At 33.9% G+C, this 21,836-nt stretch overlaps 1 protein-coding gene across 1 annotated transcript in view; it reads left to right on the top strand.

Annotated features, from left to right (window-relative positions):
* Nucleotides 1-384: 384 nt before the first annotated feature.
* Nucleotides 385-21,836, top strand: part of Vwde (von Willebrand factor D and EGF domains) — a 92,327-nt gene continuing 70,875 nt past the window's right edge. The window contains exons 1-4 of the mRNA XM_076853432.2: nucleotides 385-442; nucleotides 6,738-6,916; nucleotides 10,737-10,968; nucleotides 18,597-18,662. Coding sequence (XP_076709547.2) covers nucleotides 385-442; nucleotides 6,738-6,916; nucleotides 10,737-10,968; nucleotides 18,597-18,662 — 535 coding nt within the window. The remainder of the gene's footprint in view (nucleotides 443-6,737; nucleotides 6,917-10,736; nucleotides 10,969-18,596; nucleotides 18,663-21,836) is intronic.

Here is a 21,836-nt window from a genome sequence, read left to right as displayed (position 1 = left end):
AGCATTTGTCAGGACAACCTACATGCCAAGTTATGTCCGAGCTCCCCGCTGACAGTGCGAATGCGGGTGACATCCAAGGTGGTGGAGTCACAGCCAGGAGTTCTGGGCGCTTGGTTCCCCAAGAACAGGTTGGGCGTGGTTTTCTGTGCCGAGGCTGCAAGGCTGGGAGGAGGAGTCTAGGAGCCGGAGTAAGCAGACTCTCGTCGCTATTCCGGGGAAGGACTGGCGGCGCCCCAGAGAAAGGACGCCCAGCTTTGGGGAAAACTGAGTAGTAAGCGACTGAACGATCTTGGGAGTGAAAGGCTGAGACCCGAGGCGGCCCATCTTCCTGGCATCCGCCGCCCAGGCGTTGAGACGCCGGTGGCCCTACCTGCAGCAGCTGGGATGCCCGGCGAAGCTTGGGCGCTGGCGGTGGCGCTGGTGCTCCTGGCCCGGGCGCAAGGTCAGCCAGGTAGGTCGCAGGCGGGTGGGAGTGCAGGGGCGCCGCCTGCGGGTGGGAGCTGGCTTCTAGGATAATGCGAGGAAAGTCTGGGGGGCATCTTCCTGGATGTCTGAGGTTTGCTCCTCACCGTCCCATTCTCCCTTCTGTTCCACCTCTGTCTTTGAGGCGGCCACTTTCCAGCATGGTACCTTTAGGTTTTAGTTTGCGCCCAGGCCAGTGTTGCCTCCTCTTTTTCTTTTGGACTCTCGGTTCTGTTTTTTGATTCTTCTTTTCCTGATGTTACTCTGCTTAAATTCCTTTTAACTTGATGTAAGAGTCTTTCGCTGACTGTCTGGTATCCTGCAGGCAAGTGGATCGAATTATCAGAAGAATTAAATTCCAAACCACCCGATTTCCACCCCACACCTATCCTCACCCCCGGAATAATTAATTGGTGAATATTTATTTCTTTAGTAAATCTCTAAGCTAAGTTTTGTGTATGGTATTTTTCATGTTATCTGTCAGAATCAGGCCTCCTATTGTAAAAGAGATCTTTATAGAAAGAGTATTCCTTCTCACTTATTTAACCTATGAGTAAGAAAACAGCTTAAAATACCTCAAAGATAAACTGATATAAAACAAAGCAACGTTTATTTGCCCTTCCTACTTGTTTTTAATGTTCCTACAGTACAAATAGGGACATTAAATGAAAGGTGACTCGCTCTTATATTGTAAGTTCTCTCATGTTTTTCAGAAGTAAACTGATCTGTGCAAAACCTCTCTGCAGCTTGGTGGGTGGGGGGTCTTGGTGGTGAAGGAGGCCGCGTATAATATTTACAACTGTTTACGGTGTCATTTTCTTCTTAACTTGCTGATCTTAATCAGTTTTATTAATATAAGTTTGCTCTGTAAAAGGGAGGGGCAAGCATTCTCCCATGTAAAATTTTTAAAAGAATATTAAAACCCAATGTATTCATTATTTTCCGAAGTGATAAAGCTTAAAATTGGTCTGTGTCTTCTTTGGTTTACTTACAGATTTTCTGTCTTCATGAAGAACTATTCTTAAATTAACACATAATAATCTTACATATGTAGATGGTACTATGTGACAATTTACAACATGCATAAAATATCAAATGATCAAATTTGAGTAATATTTCCATCTCCTTAAATACTTATCATTTCTTAGTGTTGGGAACATTTGAACTTCTAGTTCTTTAAAATTTTACAAATTACAGTGAACTATAGTCACCCTACTGTGCTGTAGAACATTAGGATTTACTTCTTTTGTGAAACTGTACTTTGGTACTTACCCAAGCAACCACTATCCCTCCTCCCCCCTGCCTTTCCTAATTTCTAGTAACCACTATTATAAATAATATTTTAAGCACATTTACACTAATAACATATTAAATATGCATTTATCACAGTTAGATAAAATATTTCTCAACAGCATGACCAATATTAATCAAGGAAGGTGCTTTCATGCTTTACTTCTCGATCACATAACCCCTATTGACTCTGTATAGTAACTTTGTAATCTCTTTGTAAAAGGCAAATATTATCTTTTTCCAGGTCATATCAAGATCATATCATGATAAAGTTAATAATTTACTTTTAGTAGTCTAGAAATAGAAGAGGTGAATAAAAATATTTATTGAGGTTTTTTTTTCAAGCAGCTTTACTAAGCTATAAATCATATATAATTTTCTCACTTAAAGTATACAGTTCTGTGTTAGTATGTTCACAGATATGTGCAACAATTACTATAGGCAACTTTAGAACAATTTTATCAATTAAGAAAGAAATAAATACTGGACTGTTAGCTGTCAAATCCCTATATCTTCCATCAGTCTACCTAACCTCCCTGTCATAAGTAATTGTTATTGGGATATCTCAATTTATTTGCCTCCTCTTTTTATTTTGTATAAATGGAATCACACAATTAGCTGTATTTTGTGTCTGGCTTCTTTGACACGGATTAACATTTTCAAAGTACATTCATGTTGTAGTGTGTGTACATACATTTCTTTTTAAGATGGAAATATATTCCATTGTGAGAATGCACTACATTTAAAAAATTTGTTTATTTTTATTTGTTCTTTTTAGATGTATCATGCATACATAGGATTATATATGTATAATATTATACACACATAGTAATTTGTATGTGTGGTACTTATATATAGTTATGCATAATTATTTATATTATGTACAATATTATATATAATATATAATATAGTATGTATAACAGTATACATACATAGTAATATGTATGTAATTGGTGTATTTTGACATATTATACATACATGGAGTATAACTTATTCTATTTAGGATCCCATTCTTGTGGTTTTTGTGATGTGGAACTTCACTGATTGTGTATTCATAGATGAACATAGGAAAGTTATGTCTGATTCATTCTACTGTCTTTCATATTCCCATCTCCCACTTCCCTTCATTCCCCTTTGTCTAATCCAATGAACTTCTATTCTTTCCTCCCCTGATTATTGTGTGTTAGCATCCACGTATCGGAGAGAACATTTGGCTTTTGGGGTTTTAGGATTGGCTTATTTCCCTTTAGCATGATAGTCTCCAGTTCCATCCATTTACCTGCAAAGGTCATACAGTTATTCTTTGTATGGCTAAGTAATATTCCATTGTGTGTATATATATACATGCACCATATTTTATTTATCCATTCAGAAAATGGCATCCAGATTTGTTCCATAGCTTAGCTATTGTGACTCAAGCTGCTATAAACATTGATGTGGCTGCATCACCATACAAAGCTGATTTTAAGTCCTTTGGGTATATACCAAGGTTTGGGATAACTGAGTCAAATGGTGGTTCCATTCCAAGTTTTCTGAGGAATCTCCATACTGCTTTCCAGAGTGGTTGCCCCAAGTTTCAGTCCCATCAGCAGTGTATCAGTGTACCTTTTCCCCAACATCCTTGCCTACATTTATTGTTACTTGTATTCTTGATGATTGGAGTAAGATGGAATCACAGTGTAGTTTTAATTTCCATTTCTCTAATTGGTACAAATGTTGAACATTTTTTCCTATATTTTTTGATCATTTATATTTCTTTTTCTGTGAAGTGCTTGTCAGTTCCTTTCCCCATTTATTGATTGGGTTATTTTTTTATTTTTATTTTTTTTTTTTGGTATATGTGGTGCTGAGGATCGAACCTGGGCCGCACGCATGCCAGGTGAGCGCACTACCACTTGAGCCAAATCCCCAGCCCTATATGCTATATTTGAGGTGCAGGTGGCAAAGATTTCCTCCCATTCTGTAGGCTTTCCCTTTACATTATTGATTGTTTTCTTTGCTGTAAAGAAGCTTTTTAGTTTGAAATCATCCCATGTATTGAGTTTTGATTTTTACTTCTTGCGCTTTAAGAGTCTTGTTGAGGGAGATGATTCCTAAGCTGACACAATGGAGATTTGGGCCTACATTTCCTTCTAGTAGGCACAGAGTCTCTGTCCATTGCCTAGGTCCTTGGTCCACTTTGAGTTGAGTTTTGTGCCAGGTGAGAGATAGGGTTCAATTTCTTTCTAATACATATTCATATTCAATACAGTTTTCCCAGCACCATTTGTTGAAGAGGCTATCTTTTCTCCAATGTATTTTTTTTTTGAGAGGGGGTACTTGAAATTTAACTGAGAGGCATTCAACCACTGAGTACATTCCCAGCCCTATTTTATGTTTTATTTATAGACAATGTCTCACTGAGTTGCTCACCTTTGCTGAGGCAGGATTTGAACTCATGATCCTCCTCTCTCAGCCTCCTGAGTCACTGGGATTACAGGCATGCACCACTGTGCCCAGCCTCCAATGTACTTTAATGGCACCTTTGTATGGTATGAGATAACTGTATTTATATGGGTATGCCTATGTGTCCTCTATTCCATTGTTCTTCATGTCTGCTTTTGTGCCAATAACTGCCATTTTTATAGATAATAATCAGAAACTACTTTGAAAACTATATTCCAATAAAATAGAAAATCATGAAACATTAACAAATTTCTAGAGACATATGGCCTACCCAGTTGAATCAGGAGGACAATTCACAATTTTAAAAGATCAAATTCAAGCAATGAAATCAAAGGCTTACCAATAAAGAAAATCTTAGGACCAGATTTATTCTCAGCCAAGTTCTACCACACCTTCAAAGAAGAACTAACACCAATCCACCTCAAATTATTCCATGAAATAGAAAAGGAGGGAACCTGTCCAAGCTCCTTCTATGAAGGTAGTATCACCCTGATACCAAAACAAGAAAAAGACACATCAAGGAAAGAAAACTTCAGATAATACCCCTCATTAACACAGATGCAAAAATTCTGAATAAAATACTGGCAAATCGTATACAAAAACATATTAAAAAAGATAGTTCATCATGATTAAGTGGGTGGGGTTCTTCCCAGGGATGCAAAGTTGGTTCAACACACAGAATAATCAATAAATGTAATTCATCACATCAATTGATTTAAGATAAGAATCACATGATTATCTCAATAGATGCAGAAAAAGCATTTGACAAAATAAGCATCCATTCATGTTCAAAATACTAGAGAAACTAGGGATAGTAGGACTATACTTCCACATAGTAAAAGCTATCTATGCCAAGCCCAAGGCCAACATCATTCTAAATGGAAAAAAAAAAATGAAAGCATTCCCTCTAAAAACTGGAACAAGGCAAGGTGCCTCTTTAACCATTTCTATTCAACATAGTCCTGGAAACCTTAGTCTGAACAACTAGACAAAAGAAAGAAATTGAAGGGATATAAATAAGAGCTCAAATTATCTCAGTTTGCCAATGACATGATTCCTTATTTAGAAGAGCCAGAAAACTCCACCAAAAAGCTTCTAGAACTCATAAACGAATTCAGCAAATAGCCGGATGTAAATTAATTTCCATAAATCAATTGTATTCCTATACACCAATGACGAATCAGCTGAAACAGAAATCAGGAAAACTATCCCATTGACAGTAGCCTCAAAAAATAATAAAATTCTTGGGAATCAACCTATCAAAAGAAGTGAAAGACCTCTACAGTGAAAACTACCCAACAATATAGAAAGAAATTGAGGAAGACCTTAGAAGATGGAAAGATCTCCCGTGTTCTTGGATAGGCAGAATGCATATTGTCAAAATGGCCATACTACCAAAAGCTCTATATAGATTTCATGCAATTCCTATTAAATTTCCAATGACATTCTTCATAGAAATAGAAAACGCAGTCATAAAATTCATTTAGAAAAACAAGAGGTCCAGAATAGCCAAAGCAATCCTTAGCGAGAAAAGTGATGAGGGAGGCATCATCAGACATTAAATACTACAGAGCTATAGTAACAAAAACCGGAAGTGTTTTGGCGCAAAAACAGACAGGAAGATTGTTTTTCAGCCTGATGTTCTCTCCTTTCCTCCTGCTGAGGAAAGGAGCTTTGTGTTCTGCCTATGTGGAATTTGGCAGAAAAAGTATCTTCTAGGTCAAGCAAAGACTGCTCAGAAAACAGGTTCCCTAGAAGAATATCAGAACTGTTTCTTCCTCCCTGTTCTTGTTTCTTCTTCCAACCTTCTTCCTTCTTGTGCTTCATTGTAAAATGGTACTTTCAATAGGATGGACATAAGGTGGAAGATGGGGAGGCAGGCAGGAGGGAAGGAAAGACAGAAAGAAGATGGGCAGGCTGGAGAGATTGCTCAGTTGTTGGGGATGTACTCAGTGGTAGAGCCCTTGCCTAATTTAAGCAAGATCCTGGATTCTATCTGTCCCCAGGATGGGGGTTGGAAGGAGGACAATTGAACTTTAAAACTATATTCCTTCCTGTACCAGGTGCTTCACAAATTGCAAAAATGGAATCGACATTAAAATATTAGTTCACTTTGTTGAATTTCAGGATCTGGCAGAGGTAGGATTTGGGATTTTTGTATTTACTTTGGAGGAAAGCCATTTGTGGAGGGTCATATGACATTGTAGGGCCTGTGACTTGAGATGGACATAATAAACATATTCTAATGCAAGAGCAATTAGTTCTGTTACCTTACTCAGATTAAATGAAAATAAAGTTCTTAAAGTTTAAGTACCTCAACAATACATCTTAGTTTTCTTGATTTGTTTATTATGTTTATAGAAATTTCAAAAAAAGTCACCTTTGACTTTTTAAGAGACCCTGAGATTTCAGACGGTCTCTATGTGTAAAAGTGAGTTTATTTGCTTTTTTTTTTTTTTTTTTTTTTAATTTGAAGACTGAATTATGCCAATGAGCAAAACACGTTTCACAAAGACACCTATCTTTCTGTCTGTCTCCAGAATGCTCTCCTGGGGGCCACAAGTTTCTTCAGAGTCCTTATAGAAATGTTCATTTTGACTCGATGCACCTCCAGCAGTCGGCTTCTCAAGAGATGATATGTGATCATTCCCTTTCTTCTGGATGGTATCGATTTCTCCTCTTTGACAGACCTGCTGAGATGCCAACTAAATGTGTTGAGGTACTTCAGTTCACACCTCTTACGTGCATTTTCATATAAGGATTGAGTTTTATTATTTACAGTTTATTTCCTATGCTGAAATGTTAGTTTAATTATTAGCTTGAGGTAATTTGAAGGCATAGCCTAGTGTAATGATAATAGTAATGGTAATGATGTTGTGCTCCATGCAGTCTGCAATATCTTATATAATTTTCATAACTCCAGGTTACAATCAACCAGTAATTTTTTTTTCATCAAACTATTCAGGATACAGATATTCTCATGCATAATCCTTCTAGAGTCACCTAGTTAACAGTTTCCAGTTCAAAGCCAAACTTTGAACATAGGCAGTCAGTCAGTCTATAGGGCTCCTCTGCTTAACCACAGGTAACCTGCAAACAGTAAATTTTGTATGTTTTTGTGCTTTGGTTTGACTTTGCTGGCTTGAAATTAATAAGCTGACCACCTCCTATTTCAAACTGAAGAGAACAAGCTTGGCAGTGAAATCTCCAAGTATTTCCTGACCCAACATGCAGACAATGCATCTGCGGCAAATTGAATACACAGAGGCCTCTGGCCTCATCCCACTGTGACTTCTTCTGTAAGCCCACAATTGGTGTGGCCAACTTACTTCCTTTTTATTCACTTATGAACAGACAAGCATATGTTTTTAAGCACATCCTGTTTAACTTTGTCAGATATGTTTAACTGTGTCATGAAGTTATTTTTTAAACTTTAAAAGTTTTTGAACTTTTTTTTACATTCAGTCACAGTCACACCAGATCTAATTTTCTGCAACTTTTCACAAAATTTACTGTTTTGAATGCACGATATGATTTTCATCCTGACAGTGTCTTGTTTAATTATCTAAGCAAAATGACTTACTTTACAAACTCGTTTTCTTCCAAAATGTCTCAGAGAATAGGCACAAGTAAAATAAACTCCAAAGGCAGGATGTCTTAGGTGTTTTTCAGTCAACTTTCAGTCCTTGTCATGATCTTCCTTGAATTTCCACTGAGAAGTTCAGTTAGTGTAAATTGTGATTTTCAAATGCAACTTTCCCCTGATTTATCAGTAGTCTCCATTCAGCTGAAGATGCTATCATGACATAGACATCATCTCTACTTGTGACACTTTTGACCAGTTAGACTTGCAGTTCAACTTTCACTATTGCTATCACATTTTAACCAAATGACCTAAGGAATGAGACTAAGTCTGAATCTCTTAAAACTAAACTTATTACCTCAACCTCCCCAGTTATAGGATCAAAATGGAAAGGAAGGATGTGAACCTGACATTTATTTTGCAGCTCATGCATTTCTTGCACTGGTGGACATGATCACCTAGGTAACCTCACTTGATCTCCCACTGAGGCTTTGAGGTTACTTTTGTTACTTAATTTTAAAGATGTGCGCACAGACAGTCTGAATCACATAACTGAGGTCATTACCTGGGAGGAGGCTGTACAATATGCAGTATCTCCCTCAGCATGAGCCCTTTCCCCAGTCACAAGCCTCCAACAGAGTCCAGGAATAAGCAAGTGTTCAGATGTGATAGGTAACTAAGACAGACTCTCTAATTTTCAAGAAATGCATCCATGTCACACTTATCAAGTTATTAAAGGTGCTCTTATCACTCATGATTTTCCTATATGTAATCTCACTGCATTAGGTGTGATTTTATTCTTAAAGTTAATTTTTAGTTTGACCTATAGGACGTGAAGCTACTGTTTAACACTTGATGTGAGACCGTATCATTCAGGATTATGTCTCAGAAGAAGATTTGTTTTGCTTATCAGTATACACACTTTGCAAATTATGCAGAAGCAGAAATTCTTTTTCTGTTTAAGCTGTAATGTAAAAAAAAACTCAGAAAAGACATTCATATTTTAAAGACATTCTATTTTGACTTATGCCATTGTAGCTAAGTCTCTTTTCTCTTTTTTGCTTATTTGCTTGTCACTTTTGTGACATTTAATTTACAAGTAGCTAAAAAGTCAGAATTTAAAAATAACCTTTAAGAAAATTGGATGAACTTCACTACATTCTTAAATATTTGTGCTCTTTTTCTTTGGCTGAACTGATCATTTGTAGATCACAGAATCTCACCCAACTGTAAAAACAAAATGGTTTTCCTGTGCCCTGTGGAGAAGAGTTCCTTGTCCCAACCTCTTATTCCCTTTTTGAACCAAAGACTTAGAGCATTCAAGTTAAGACTCAATAGTATTTTATTTTTCCTTACAGGAAAATATGTCTATTTAAATAAATTTCTATTTGTGAATTTAAAATAATACATGTGTATTCTAGAATGCTAAGGAAATAAAGAAAGGATAGAAATAGAACAGCGCTTATTCACAATCTATCAACACATTAATAACTATCATTAACATTTGCTTTTCTTTTATATATATTGTTTTGTAGGTTATGCTTTATGTTCAAATGTGTAACATGCTTTTTCTTAGTTATAGCTATAGGATTAGTATGTTCCATTTATAAATTCTTTACATCAGTTTTAAAGCAATATTCTGTAATAAAAACATACTATATGCACTTATGTGATTGCCCTATATGTGCACATTGAGAATTTTGCCATAATAATTAATTCTATAATTTTAGCAAATGTACATATAATCTTGTCATCATTTTAGTATGATTTTTATTTATTAATATTATTTATTATTTATTTATTTTAGTAAGATTTATTTTTAAATGTAAGATTGGTGAAGACTAATGTCTTTTTGAGGCTTTGATATATACAGTTATTTAAAACATAATGTTGATAGGCATGGTGGTACAAGTCTATAATCTCAGAGATCCAGGAGGCTGAGACAGGAGGATCACAAATTCAAAATCAGCCTCAACAACTTATTGAGGTCCTAAGCAACCTAGTGAGACACTGTCTCAAGATAATGAAAAGTGTTGGGGTAATGAAAAGCTTAGGGGTAAAGTAACCCTGGGTTAAACCCCCAGCACCTAAATAAAAAATATATAAATATATGAATAAAACATAATGCTAATTTTTAATTCCCACAGAACTAGATGGATATGCCTTTTCCAATACCAAATATTCTAATGCATTAGACATCTGTATCATTTTTTGTGAATTGTGTATTTATGGTCATAGAATTTTTAGATTACATTGCTTCATTTACACTTCACTATAGCACTTTGGGTGGGAACTACTATCCCTTCATACAAAAGAGAAGGACGTTGAGTGTCTTTTCCAAGGTCATGAGTTCAGTCAGTTCTTCCCAAATAATATACAGTTTCTTCTTATTTCTTCTTCATTAGTTTTCTATTTTTCCACCTGTGAGTAATTTATACAGTAGGCTTCAGTGAGCTTTTTGCTTTACTTTTTTTCTCAAATTACCAAATAGTTTGTCCATCGTTAGATTTTGAACAATGTCTTCTTTCTCCTCTGATTTTTTGTTGCATCTTGAACTCTGCATCAGCTTCTTACATATAATATTCCCATCTATTTTGTAAGAAATTTCCAAGACCAATTTTTCTTTGTGAAGATTACTTCAGATTGATTTACCTTGTTTTAGAATGTTCATCAAGCTATTTTAGTAAGTTATCTGACAAAGAATTTCTCTTTTTTACAATAATGTAACAAATAGAATCAATCTATTTGTTTCAAATTTAGTATTAAAGCAGTAAATCAAAGTATTTGTAGTAAATTAAAATTGATTTTTCTTGTGTCGTATAGGTACAACTGATTATATTTTTAAATGATTGATAATTTAATATTTCAAATGTTGTTTAGAAGAAATGCAAAGTATTTGCTGTATCTGTATGAAAATAAATTGTATTTTCAATTTTTGTTTTCTCTGATGAAAAAGATGAACCACTGTGGAACTCAGGCCCCCATCTGGCTTTCTCTAAGAGATTCAGAAACACTGCCTTCTCCTGGGGAGATAAAGCAACTGAGAGCTTGTGCCACGTGGCAGTTTTTGTTTAGCACTACAAAAGACTGCTGTCTCTTTCAAATCCCAGTGTCTGTACGAAACTGTGGGCGATTTTATGTGTACTTACTACAACCCACTCAGGGATGTATGGGCTATTGTGCAGAAGGTAAGAAAACAGCAGTAATACACATGAGCTGCTAATCATGGAACTGTGGGTGGGTACATTTGTGCTTGTCTCTGGACAGGTGATATGGAGCTATTGTAAATCGCGGTAACAGACTTCTCTACCGTTTTCACAAAACTGAATCTAAATTTGGTGTTTACTTTGGCCAGGTTCATTTAGGATTCTTGACCAAGATGTTAAAGTGCTCAAAACTATATACTGATGTGGAAGTATCAAAGGAGGCTCCTGACCTTGTTCCCACTGTACATAATTATTGAGTGTGTTAAAAATTCATTGGTTTTCTTGCACTCTTTCCCTCTTTAATTAAAGGATAGAGGATGCTGAGTTATTAAAATCTGGATTTTATCTCATTTAATCTTTCTCTCACCAATAGTTATTGACTGTTTATCCAGTTCCAGCAAGTCTTTTCGGCCGTAAAGTCACAGTGCTGAATAAGACAAATGACATCTTTGTCCTCATGAAACTTATATTCTGCTGAAATCCCTCAGAAAATATATAAAAATAAAATGGGTATATCTTAAAGGGTATATCACTATATTAATTAACATCCACTTACTATAAATATTCATTTATTATACAAGTATATGATTAGAGAAATAAATATAGGAAAGAAGACACCGCTTTCTTAAAGAAGAATTTGTGAATAATATTTTTAGCTTTTATTCTGCTTAGAAGATGGAGCTTTTTTATCCTCTTTTTAATTGTGGGCCAGACTTTGTGACTTGGTTGCAAATAATAGTGTACAGAAAGGAAAAAAAATCATGATTTTACAGTGAAGACACTTGGCAGGTCCTACATTTGATCAAAGTCAACATCAGTAGTAATAAAGCATGTGGATATCATGTATCTCCTGAACAGTCATTAAAAAGGGTGTTACTCTTTTTTGGTCTTCTTCCCCCAAATCCATACACCAAGTCTAATCATGAGAAAATTTATATAAACTCACATTAAAGAACATTCTACAGAATACCTGAATAGTATATTTTTAAAATGTCAAAATTATGAGACACCAAGAACAAGTGAGACGCTGTCATAAATTAGGGTAAAACATGACATATAATTTAATATGATATCCTGGATTGGACACTGGAACAGAAAGGGGAATCAGTAGGAGGCTTCAGGTTATTTAAGAGGAGAATCCTAAAGTCAATTTTTTAGTTTTGCTAAATGTATCATGGTTTTGTAATATGTTAATACTTGCAGAACATAGATAAGGGATGTATAGAAAAGCTCTAGGTTTCCTTTTTAAAAATTTTTAAAATATTTATCTTTCAGTTGTAATTGGACATAATTTGCTTTATTTATTTATTTTTATGTGGTACCAAGGATTGAACCCAGGGTCTCTCACGCGCTAGGCAAGTGCCCTATTGCTGAGCCACAATCTTAGCCACTCTAGGTTACTTTTTAAAATGTTTTGTTTTGTGAGATTCTAAAGTTATTCTAAACTAAATCATTGATCACAAAACAAAAATGAAACTATTTTGCAAATTAATATGGTATAAAATAAAGAAAACTGGCGCATGCAATAGGAATGGGTTGGCATAGGGATGCTATTATAAAGGATACCTGTGGAATTCTCTGAACAGCTGATGAGTTTGGGCTGACATCTGAACGAGGCAAACGGCAGCCAAGAAAAAATATGGGGGTAAAGCATTCTCAGTAGAAAGAACAGCAAATGCAAATGTCCTCAGCTGGGTATGAAGATAGAACTGATGGAGGAAATCAAAGAACTGATGGAGGAAATCTGGCCACGAATAGAGCAAGTGGATTGTCTTAGGAGATGAGGTCAGAGAAGCAAGAAGGTGGTGGTAAATGTAGGGTCTTCAGTTCATGGTCAAAACTTAGATTGAGTCATAACTACAGTGTAAAATCTTAGGGACTTTTAAAAAGGTAAGTAATACACTCTTGGGATTGAATTTAAAATGACATTACTCCTGCAGAAAGATGCCCATAGGCTATTGCATTCATTCCATAGAGAAATGGTGGTGTCTTAAAGGGGACAGGGGTGGAAATTCTTAGACTAGGTGTCATTTTCAGACAGACCTGGTGAACTGGATATGGGAGAAGGAAAGAGAGGAATCAAAGACAGTAAGTATGTAGGATTTTTGCTTGAGTTACTGAGGCTGAGGTGTAAATATTAGATTGTGAAGAGAGGGTAATCAAGTTCTATTTGGTCTGTTATCCAAGAGGAGACATGACATTCACAGATGAAGAATTCACACCACACTCATGAGTCTGACTCTGACCATAATGTTCACTAAGGATGTTGTGAAATAGAGACCCTTTTTGGAGTGCCCAGAACATACTAATGTAAAGCTCACCAAAGATAATTGAGCTTAATGAAACACTGCTTCAATTTTCTCTCCACTCAATTATGACTTAGGAACTCTTCCAAAAGAGATAATGTGTCCTTTACATCAGGATGTCATGACTTGGTATTTTGAATAAAAAGAGATTCAACAAATGATAATAGTGTTTAATAGAACTAGTGGCATAACCCTTCAGATGCAAGAAGCTTAAAACAGAAAGACACTACATCACGATTTTTTTTTTTTTTTTTGGCTTAGATTGGTTAGAAAATGATGAAGCTGATAAATTGGGGATTTATCCTGTACTCTCTCTAGAAGGATAGATGTTCTCATGTATCACTGATTTGGAAAAGAAACTAACCTGCAGTGTGTTATCTGGGCCCAACCATATCACATGTGGGAGACTGAAAATGCTGGGAGATACTATTGCAGATCAACGTTATCAAATTATGTAAACATTTGATTCAGCAAATAGTATTTAATTATGTCAGTAACATAATACATAAATATTTTCATCCTGAAGTTGTTAGAGTCCCCAAACTAACAAACCCTAAATAACATACATGCAGCAAAATAAATAAAATAGTTATTCAAGTATTAGAGTAGTTAAAATAAATCCTTATTTTGAGTTTTAATAACCAAATTAGCCATACTAAATGTCCAATCTCAAAAACCATTTTACTGGGCTAGGAATATAGCTCAGTTGGTAGAGTGCTTGTCTAGCATGTACTAAGGCCCTGGGTTCAACCCCTGGTCCCACAAAAAATCATTTTACTCATTATAGATATAGAATATGAACCAGTATTGTTAGGAAAAAAGAGTTTCTTTAAAGTTTCTATCATCTTTAACCTCATGAGAAACTATTTCTTAATACCAGCATGAAGAGTTTTCTTAAGTATTTATTTGTATTGGCAGTGCAAAAATAACAGTTTATAATTTTGCAGGTTTGTAACTCTTTTGTTCCATAAAAACAATGTCAAACATACCAGTTTCCCATTATATTTTCACTGCCATATTATTTTCAAAATTTCTTGTGAATATATCATCACTAGTCAAAACTTCTAAGGAAATAAGGCATTATTGTCTACACAAGAATAGAGACTGATTTATGAAGATAATGCTAGAGAAATATATTCTTATTTTGTTTTGGGGAATACATAAAAAATTTTAGTAAATGAAATAATTTATATTTATTTTGTCATTAATTTCCCAATAGTAAGTAGTTCTATCTTGAAAAAATAGAAATATAGTGTTGACTAATAAGATAAAAAATATATGACATAAAATTTTTTAGTTCAAACAGATATTTACTGGCAATATTCTACAATAATACACACACACACACACACACACACACACACACATATATATATATATATATATATATATAAATATATATATATATATATATATATATATATTTTTTTTTTTTACAGGAATCATGTTTATTTTCCAATCAATAAGGCAAGTCCATAATATAGAGGAGTAGACAAAATAAATGTGGTCTCTGACTTCACAGCACAAAATATTTGTATAGTTAGTAATTGTAATTAGTAGCATGAATGGAAAGATTAAAATTTGCTGTAGAAATGGACGTAAGGGGAGAATGTAATTTGCAATGCCATGTCACTAAAGAAAGCCTTTCCGATGAAATGGCATTGGTGCTGAGAGCTGGAAGGTAAACAATTCATGGTCAAACTGTAAGGGGAAAATCATGCCAAACAGCAATCACAGTAAGTGACAGGCCCTAAAGTACTAAGTGTGCTGTGCACAGACTGATAGCAGGACAGAGATGTTGGATCCAGTGAGTGAGGCAGAGCACAGACCTGTATGAAAGGGCAGCAAGGCCTGATCATTGAGGGACCTCTGCATTTTGTTCTGCCACATTGGATTTAAAATCAAGATCCAACTATAGGCTATCTAGAGAAATACTTCATATATAAATAAAAATGGGTTTGAAGGTATAAGGATTGAGACTGCAGTTGTAGCTCAGTGGTAGAATACTCACCTTGCACCTGTGAGGCACTGGGTTAGATCCTCAGCACCACATAAAAATAAATTAATAAAATAAAGGTATTGTGTTCATCTACAACTAAAAATAAATTTTAAATAAAAGATATAAGGATAAAAGATGTACTTAAGTAACACTAATCACAAGAAATCTAGAGTAGCTATATTAATATTAGACAATGTAGATTACAGGCCAAAGAATATTACCAGGGAAAAGAAGGGTCATTTCCTAAGGATAAAATGATCCATTCGACAAGAGGACATACAGTTCCATTGTATGATGATGATGCACCTAATGACAGATTCTAAATACGTGAAGCAAAACTGATAATTTTATAAACAGAAATGGACAAATCTATAATTATTATTGGAAATTAACATCCATCTGCCAATAATTGATTGAGCATATAAAAACAGAAACAGCAAAAATGGAGATTAGAACAACTCTGTCAATGAACTTGACAGAAATGACATTTAAAAAAGACTTCATTTGCACAAACATTCTTTACAAGTGGATATGAAGCATTTGGCATATAAAACAAATTCTGAGCTCTAAATTAGAAAAGAAAATTAGAGAAAATTAGAATACTAGGAAAATTGAAGCTAATTAGTGTTAAAACCCACTAAACATCTATAATGAAAGACAAGAAGAGTCATAAATTCAGTATCTGTTTATATAATAAGAGACTAAAAAGCATAAATGAGACTCAGAGCAAAAAGATGAAAGGAAATGACCAAAATAGAAAGCAATGAGGTACAATAAAGAAAATGCAATAAAATCAAAGGATGGATCTTTTGAGAAGTTCAATAAAATTAACAATTATCTGGCCAGTCTGATCAGTAAAGAAAGACAATATTGGGACTGGGGATATAGCTCAGTGATAAAGCCTAGCATGTACAAAGTCCTGGGTTCAATTTCAGCACTATACGTGCACATCCTATTACCACCACCACCACCACCAACAACAACAACAACTACAACAAACACAGTACCATGAATAAAAGAGGTGATTAAATTACAAATTCTACAACTACAAAAGCTAAAACCAAAAACAGAATTATTATGGACTAGTCTATGCCAGTACATTTGACAACTTAGATGAAATAGACACATTTTTTAAAATATGCTGACAGTCAAAAACCATTAAAAAATAAACTTATGGGGCTGGGGATGTGGCTCAAGCGGTAGCGCACTTTCCTGGCGTGAGTGTGGCCCTGGTTGGTTCGATCCTCAGCACCACATACAAAGATGTTGTGTCTGCCGAGAACTGAAAAATAAATATTAATAAATTCTCTCTCTCTCTGTCTCTCTCTCTCTTAAAAAAATAAAAAATAAACTTATAACCTTAATGCTCTTATATCTATTAAATAAATTATATTTCTAAGGGCTGAGGTTGTGACTCCGTGATAGAGTACTTGCCTAGCATGTATGAGGCACTGGGTTTGATCCTCAGCACTACATTAAATAAATAAATAAATGCATAGATAGATAGATAGATAAAGGTATTATGTCCATTTACAACTAAAAAATAAATATTAAAAAAATAAATTAGGGCTGGGATTGTGGCTCAGCGGTAGAGCGCTCGCCTCGAATGTATGAGACCCTGGGTTCAACTCTCAGCACCACATAAAAATACATAAGTGAAATAAAAGGTATTGTATCCCACTACAACTAAAAAAAATAAATATATTTTTAAAAAGAAATTATATTTCTAGTTAAAATTCATCCCACAAAGATGAATTGGCCCAGATGGTTGTCATCAGGAATTTTGTAAACATTTAAGGAAGAAATAATACCAATTTTGCATAAACTCTTCTGCATAAAAGAAAAGGAGCTACTTCTGAACTTCTGTGAGGACAACATACTCTAAAACTTAAGCCAAACATAGTTATACAAGAACAGGAAACTCTAGAACAATAACCTCATGAATATAAATGCAGATGAAATGGTCATCTATTTTCAAAAAACTCCAGTGGAATCTATAAAATAGCTACCAGAGGTGAGTTTAACAATGTTGAAGGAAAAAAGATCAACATGTGAAAATCATTTGCATTTTTTATAATAGCAATGAATATTCAGAAATTTCATCTAACTTACCAATTGTAAAACAAAAATCATGAAACACTTTGGAATCAATTTGACAAAAGATGCACAAGACTTGTATAGGGAAAACTATAAAACTTTGCTGAGAAACATAAAAGCCTAAGTTAATGAAGAGAGAAACTATTATGGATTGAAAGACTCAATGTTAATGTGCTAGTTCTTTACAAACTAATTTGTAGTTCCAGAATGGTCCTAATAAATATGTCAATAATTTTTCTTGTGGAAATTGACAAATTCATTCTAAAGTTCACATGGCAACACAAAATACCTATAATACTCAAAACTAGTTTGATAAAGTGATAAGTTGAACAACTTATACTACCTGACTTTCAAACTGATTCCAAAATAATAATAATGTAGACAGTGTATATTTACAGCAAGATAAACAGGTAGATGAATGAAAAAGAATAATATCCAGAAAAGAGCAACACAGTTACTTGATATTCAATACAGGAACATAACCAATTCTACAAAGGAAGAATTGCATTTTCAACACAAGCAAAAAATATGTTTTTATAAGAGAAACTTAGTTCACATCTATTGTCAAAATACAAAAAAAAATACAATTATCATAGACAAAACCGTAAAAGCTAAAAATATAAATCTTCCAGGGAATATTTTCACTTTTAGGTGAAAATACTTGTAATCTTAGGCTAAGCAAATATTTCTAAAATACAAAACTTACATTGTTAGCTACAAAAACCATAAATTGAACAATTAGGAATAAAGTTGCTGTAAATATCCTGCTTAAGTTTTTGTGTAAAAATAAGTTTTTAACCCTCTGAAAAAATGCTAAGAAGCACATTTGCTGTATTAGTATAAGAATATACTTAGTTATACATCAAACTATCAAACTCTTTCAAAGTTACCATACCATTTTGTATGTCCAACCAGTAATGTGTAAGAATCACATCCTCATCAGCGAGTTTCATTACTTAATAATGCAGATTCAAATTTAGAAAACAAGATACAAAATTATGACTGTTTTGAAATATAATTCCTTACTTCCATTTGATCTTATCTTTGGGGAAAAATTTTTATTATGAAAAAAAAATAAACCCAGAGAGAACAACTAAGAAAATCTGTCTTAGTCATTAAAACATACTTCTCCAAGGAATTGTCATCTTGGCTATATGTAGATTTATACCTTTATGCCCAGTTAAATATAAAATCTTAACTTTTTGCAGCTATTTTTGATGCAAAATTACACACATGTGGACCAGAAGAAATAGAAATTGGAGGGGACTGTGTTGGTGAGTATAAAATTTTGTGTTTAATAATGTATTTATAAAACTATTTATTTTTAAAAAGTACTTATGTTTTTTTAATTAATTTTTATTGTAGGTTGTTCAAAACATTACATAGTTCTTTTTTTTTTTTGAGATCTTTCACTTATTTATTTCTCCTTTTAGGTTCTTCAGGGCAAAGATTCAGAGGTTTATCCAACATAGGGTCTGACATATATCTACATCCCAGTAAACGCTAAAGAATAAATTATAATAAATTAACAAATGCATGTGATTTCAACAAGATGCCAGCTATGATTTTTATTTATTTTTATTTTTTTAAATTAATTTTTATTGTAGGTTGTTCAAAACATTACATAGTTCTTGATATATCATATTTCACACTTTGATTCAAGTGGGATATGAGCTCCCATTTTTACCCCATATACATATTGCAGAATCACATCAGTTGCACAACCATTGATTTACATATTGCCATTCTGGTGACCGTTGTATTCTGCTGCCTTTCCTATCCTCTACTATCCCCCCTCCCCCCTCCCCTCCCCTCTTCTCTCTCTACCCCCTCTACTGTAATTCATTTCTCCCTTATATTTTTCCTCCTTTCCCCTCACTTCCTCTTGTATGTAATTTTGTATACCCCTGAGGGTCTCCTTCCATTTACATGCAATTTCCCTTCTCTCTCCCTTTCCCTCCCACCTCTCATCCCTGTTTAATGTTAATCTTCTTCTCATGCTCTTCATCCCTACTCTGTTCTTAGTTACTCTCCTTATATCAAAGAAGACATTTGGCATTTGTTTTTAAGGGATTGGCTAGCTTCTCTTAGCATAATCTGCTCTAATGCCATCCATTTCCCTCCAAATTCTATGATTTTGTCATTTCTTAATGCAGAGTAATACTCCATTGTGTATAAATGCCACATTTTTGGGACTTTAAATGTTGAATATACTAACATTTGACAATGCCACAGTCTGGTACATATCAAATATAAAAAGCACTTTATTGTGCTTTTAAGATACATTCTTAGAGTTGGCAGAAGTACAAAGAATTAAGGAAACAAAATGTTGGTAGAACTTTTTATGAGAAAAGTTGGTAATTTATCTCAACAATTTTAAAAATCCTCATGTGTTTGTGCTTCAATTCTTACTTCAAAAAAATCTGTCTTCAAAATCTACTCAAGGACATGTGCATGCCCACTATTAATAAGAGGCCTTTTTTCTAATAATGGTAAAATAAAGATGCAAATATATAATAACCATTGATTGGCTAAAAATGTCTGATGTGCAGGTAATTACAAGAGGTTCTGCAAACACCACGAAAATGTAGAGGTGTGTTCTTTGACATTAGTAGGTATTCATGGTATATTGTACCTAAGAAATCACATTATGCAGTACAATTTTGTCTTCTAAGCTTGGAATGGAACCATCATTTGGCCCAGTTATCCCAAACCTTGGTATATACCCAAAGGACTTAAAATCAGCATACTACAGTGATGCAGACACATTCATGTTTATAGCAGCTCAAGGTACAATAGCTAAGCTATGGAACCAAACTAAGTACCCTTCAACAGAAGATTAGATAAAGAAAATGTGATATATATACACAATGAAATATTGCTCAGCCTTAAAAAGAATGACTTTATGACTTTTGCAGGTAAATAGATGGAACTGGAGACTATCATGCTAAGTGAAAAAAGCCAATCCCAAAAAACCAAAGGCCAAATGTTCTCTCTGATATGTGGTTGCTAACACACAATAAGTGGGGGAGGATAGAAGTTCATTTGATTAGACAAAGGGGAATGAAGGAAAAAGGGAGATGGGAAGAGGAAAGATGGTAGAATGAATTGGACATAACTTTCTTATGTCTATATATGAATACACGACCAGTGTAACTCCACATCATGTACAACCACAAGAATGGTTAGAATAAGTTATATTTATTAGAATAAGTTAAACTTCATATATGTATAATGTATTAAAATACACTTTACTGTCATGTATACCTAAGAAGAATTTTTAAAAATTTTGTTTTCTAGGAAGATTGCATTTGTACCAAACAAGTTTTGAAAGTTAAACACCAATGGTATTACTGGTGGTCAATATTTTTCTACTCCATTCAATCCATATTTTTCCTTTGCTATTTTTGCTTAATGTTTTAAAGTTATTTTAAATATTAAGAAATCACCTACTTATAATATATTTTTAAATAAATCACTCTAAAATAGATAGTCTAAATAACAAAATATATGACATATGCCTACAGGATGGGCAGAAATTAAAACATTTGTTCAAACATTAACCTTTTCATGGGACCTCTAGTCAAATTAGTGAGATAAAGTTGACATATAATTACTATATCTAACAAAAGTGATTTATATGGTGAAAAAAATCATAATGAGATCAAATAAATCAGGATAGATATAATGTTCAAAGTGCCAGGTCTAAAAATTAATTTGCTTTGTCTTTTAAAATCTGTTATGTTGTGTGCATATATGAACATGTAACAACAAATCCCACCAACAAATATAATTATAATGCACCAATAAAAAATTTAAAAATAAATAAATAGACAAAAATGTTATTAAATAAAGCACTAAATTGGTGTTCTAGGTACTGTTCCAATTGCAAATAGACTTCCCAACCTCTTTTTCTGGTATTTTCTAAATAAATTGTTATTATATATGAAAAGCTGTTTAATTAGGTCCTCTGATATAAATTCATAAAAGAATAAAGCAATATGCCTTAGTAGCAGTAAGCATCAAGTATAATAATTTGGCTAATCTTCATAGTAGGTATGGATTTTCTTTATGATGTACTTACAGTAAAACACTTTTCTTCCTTCAGTAAAAATAATTTTCAGCAAGTTGTTGTGCTATTTAAAGTGTCTATGCAACTAATTGGGAAATACATACTATACAAAATTGTATATAACTTGGGGAAGTAACACCTGAGTGAAAATATTTAACATAAGTTTGCTGACTTGGCTTATGTTCGAAATGTTTCTCAAAATGTTTGTTAATTAATTTGAAAACAATTCATTTATCATTGGAACTTTGGAATAGGATACCTAACAAAATATGATATCTAACAAATATCTGAAAGTATATTTTCTCTAGAGAAGAGACCTTAAAAGAAGGACTCTTGGAATTTTCCAATATCTAAATGACAGAGTTGAAAGACTGGT

The sequence above is a fragment of the Callospermophilus lateralis genome, chromosome 1, assembly GCF_048772815.1.
Source record: "Callospermophilus lateralis isolate mCalLat2 chromosome 1, mCalLat2.hap1, whole genome shotgun sequence".
NCBI classification, from domain to species: domain Eukaryota; kingdom Metazoa; phylum Chordata; class Mammalia; order Rodentia; family Sciuridae; genus Callospermophilus; species Callospermophilus lateralis.
This window is presented reverse-complemented; position numbering and strand designations above follow the sequence as displayed.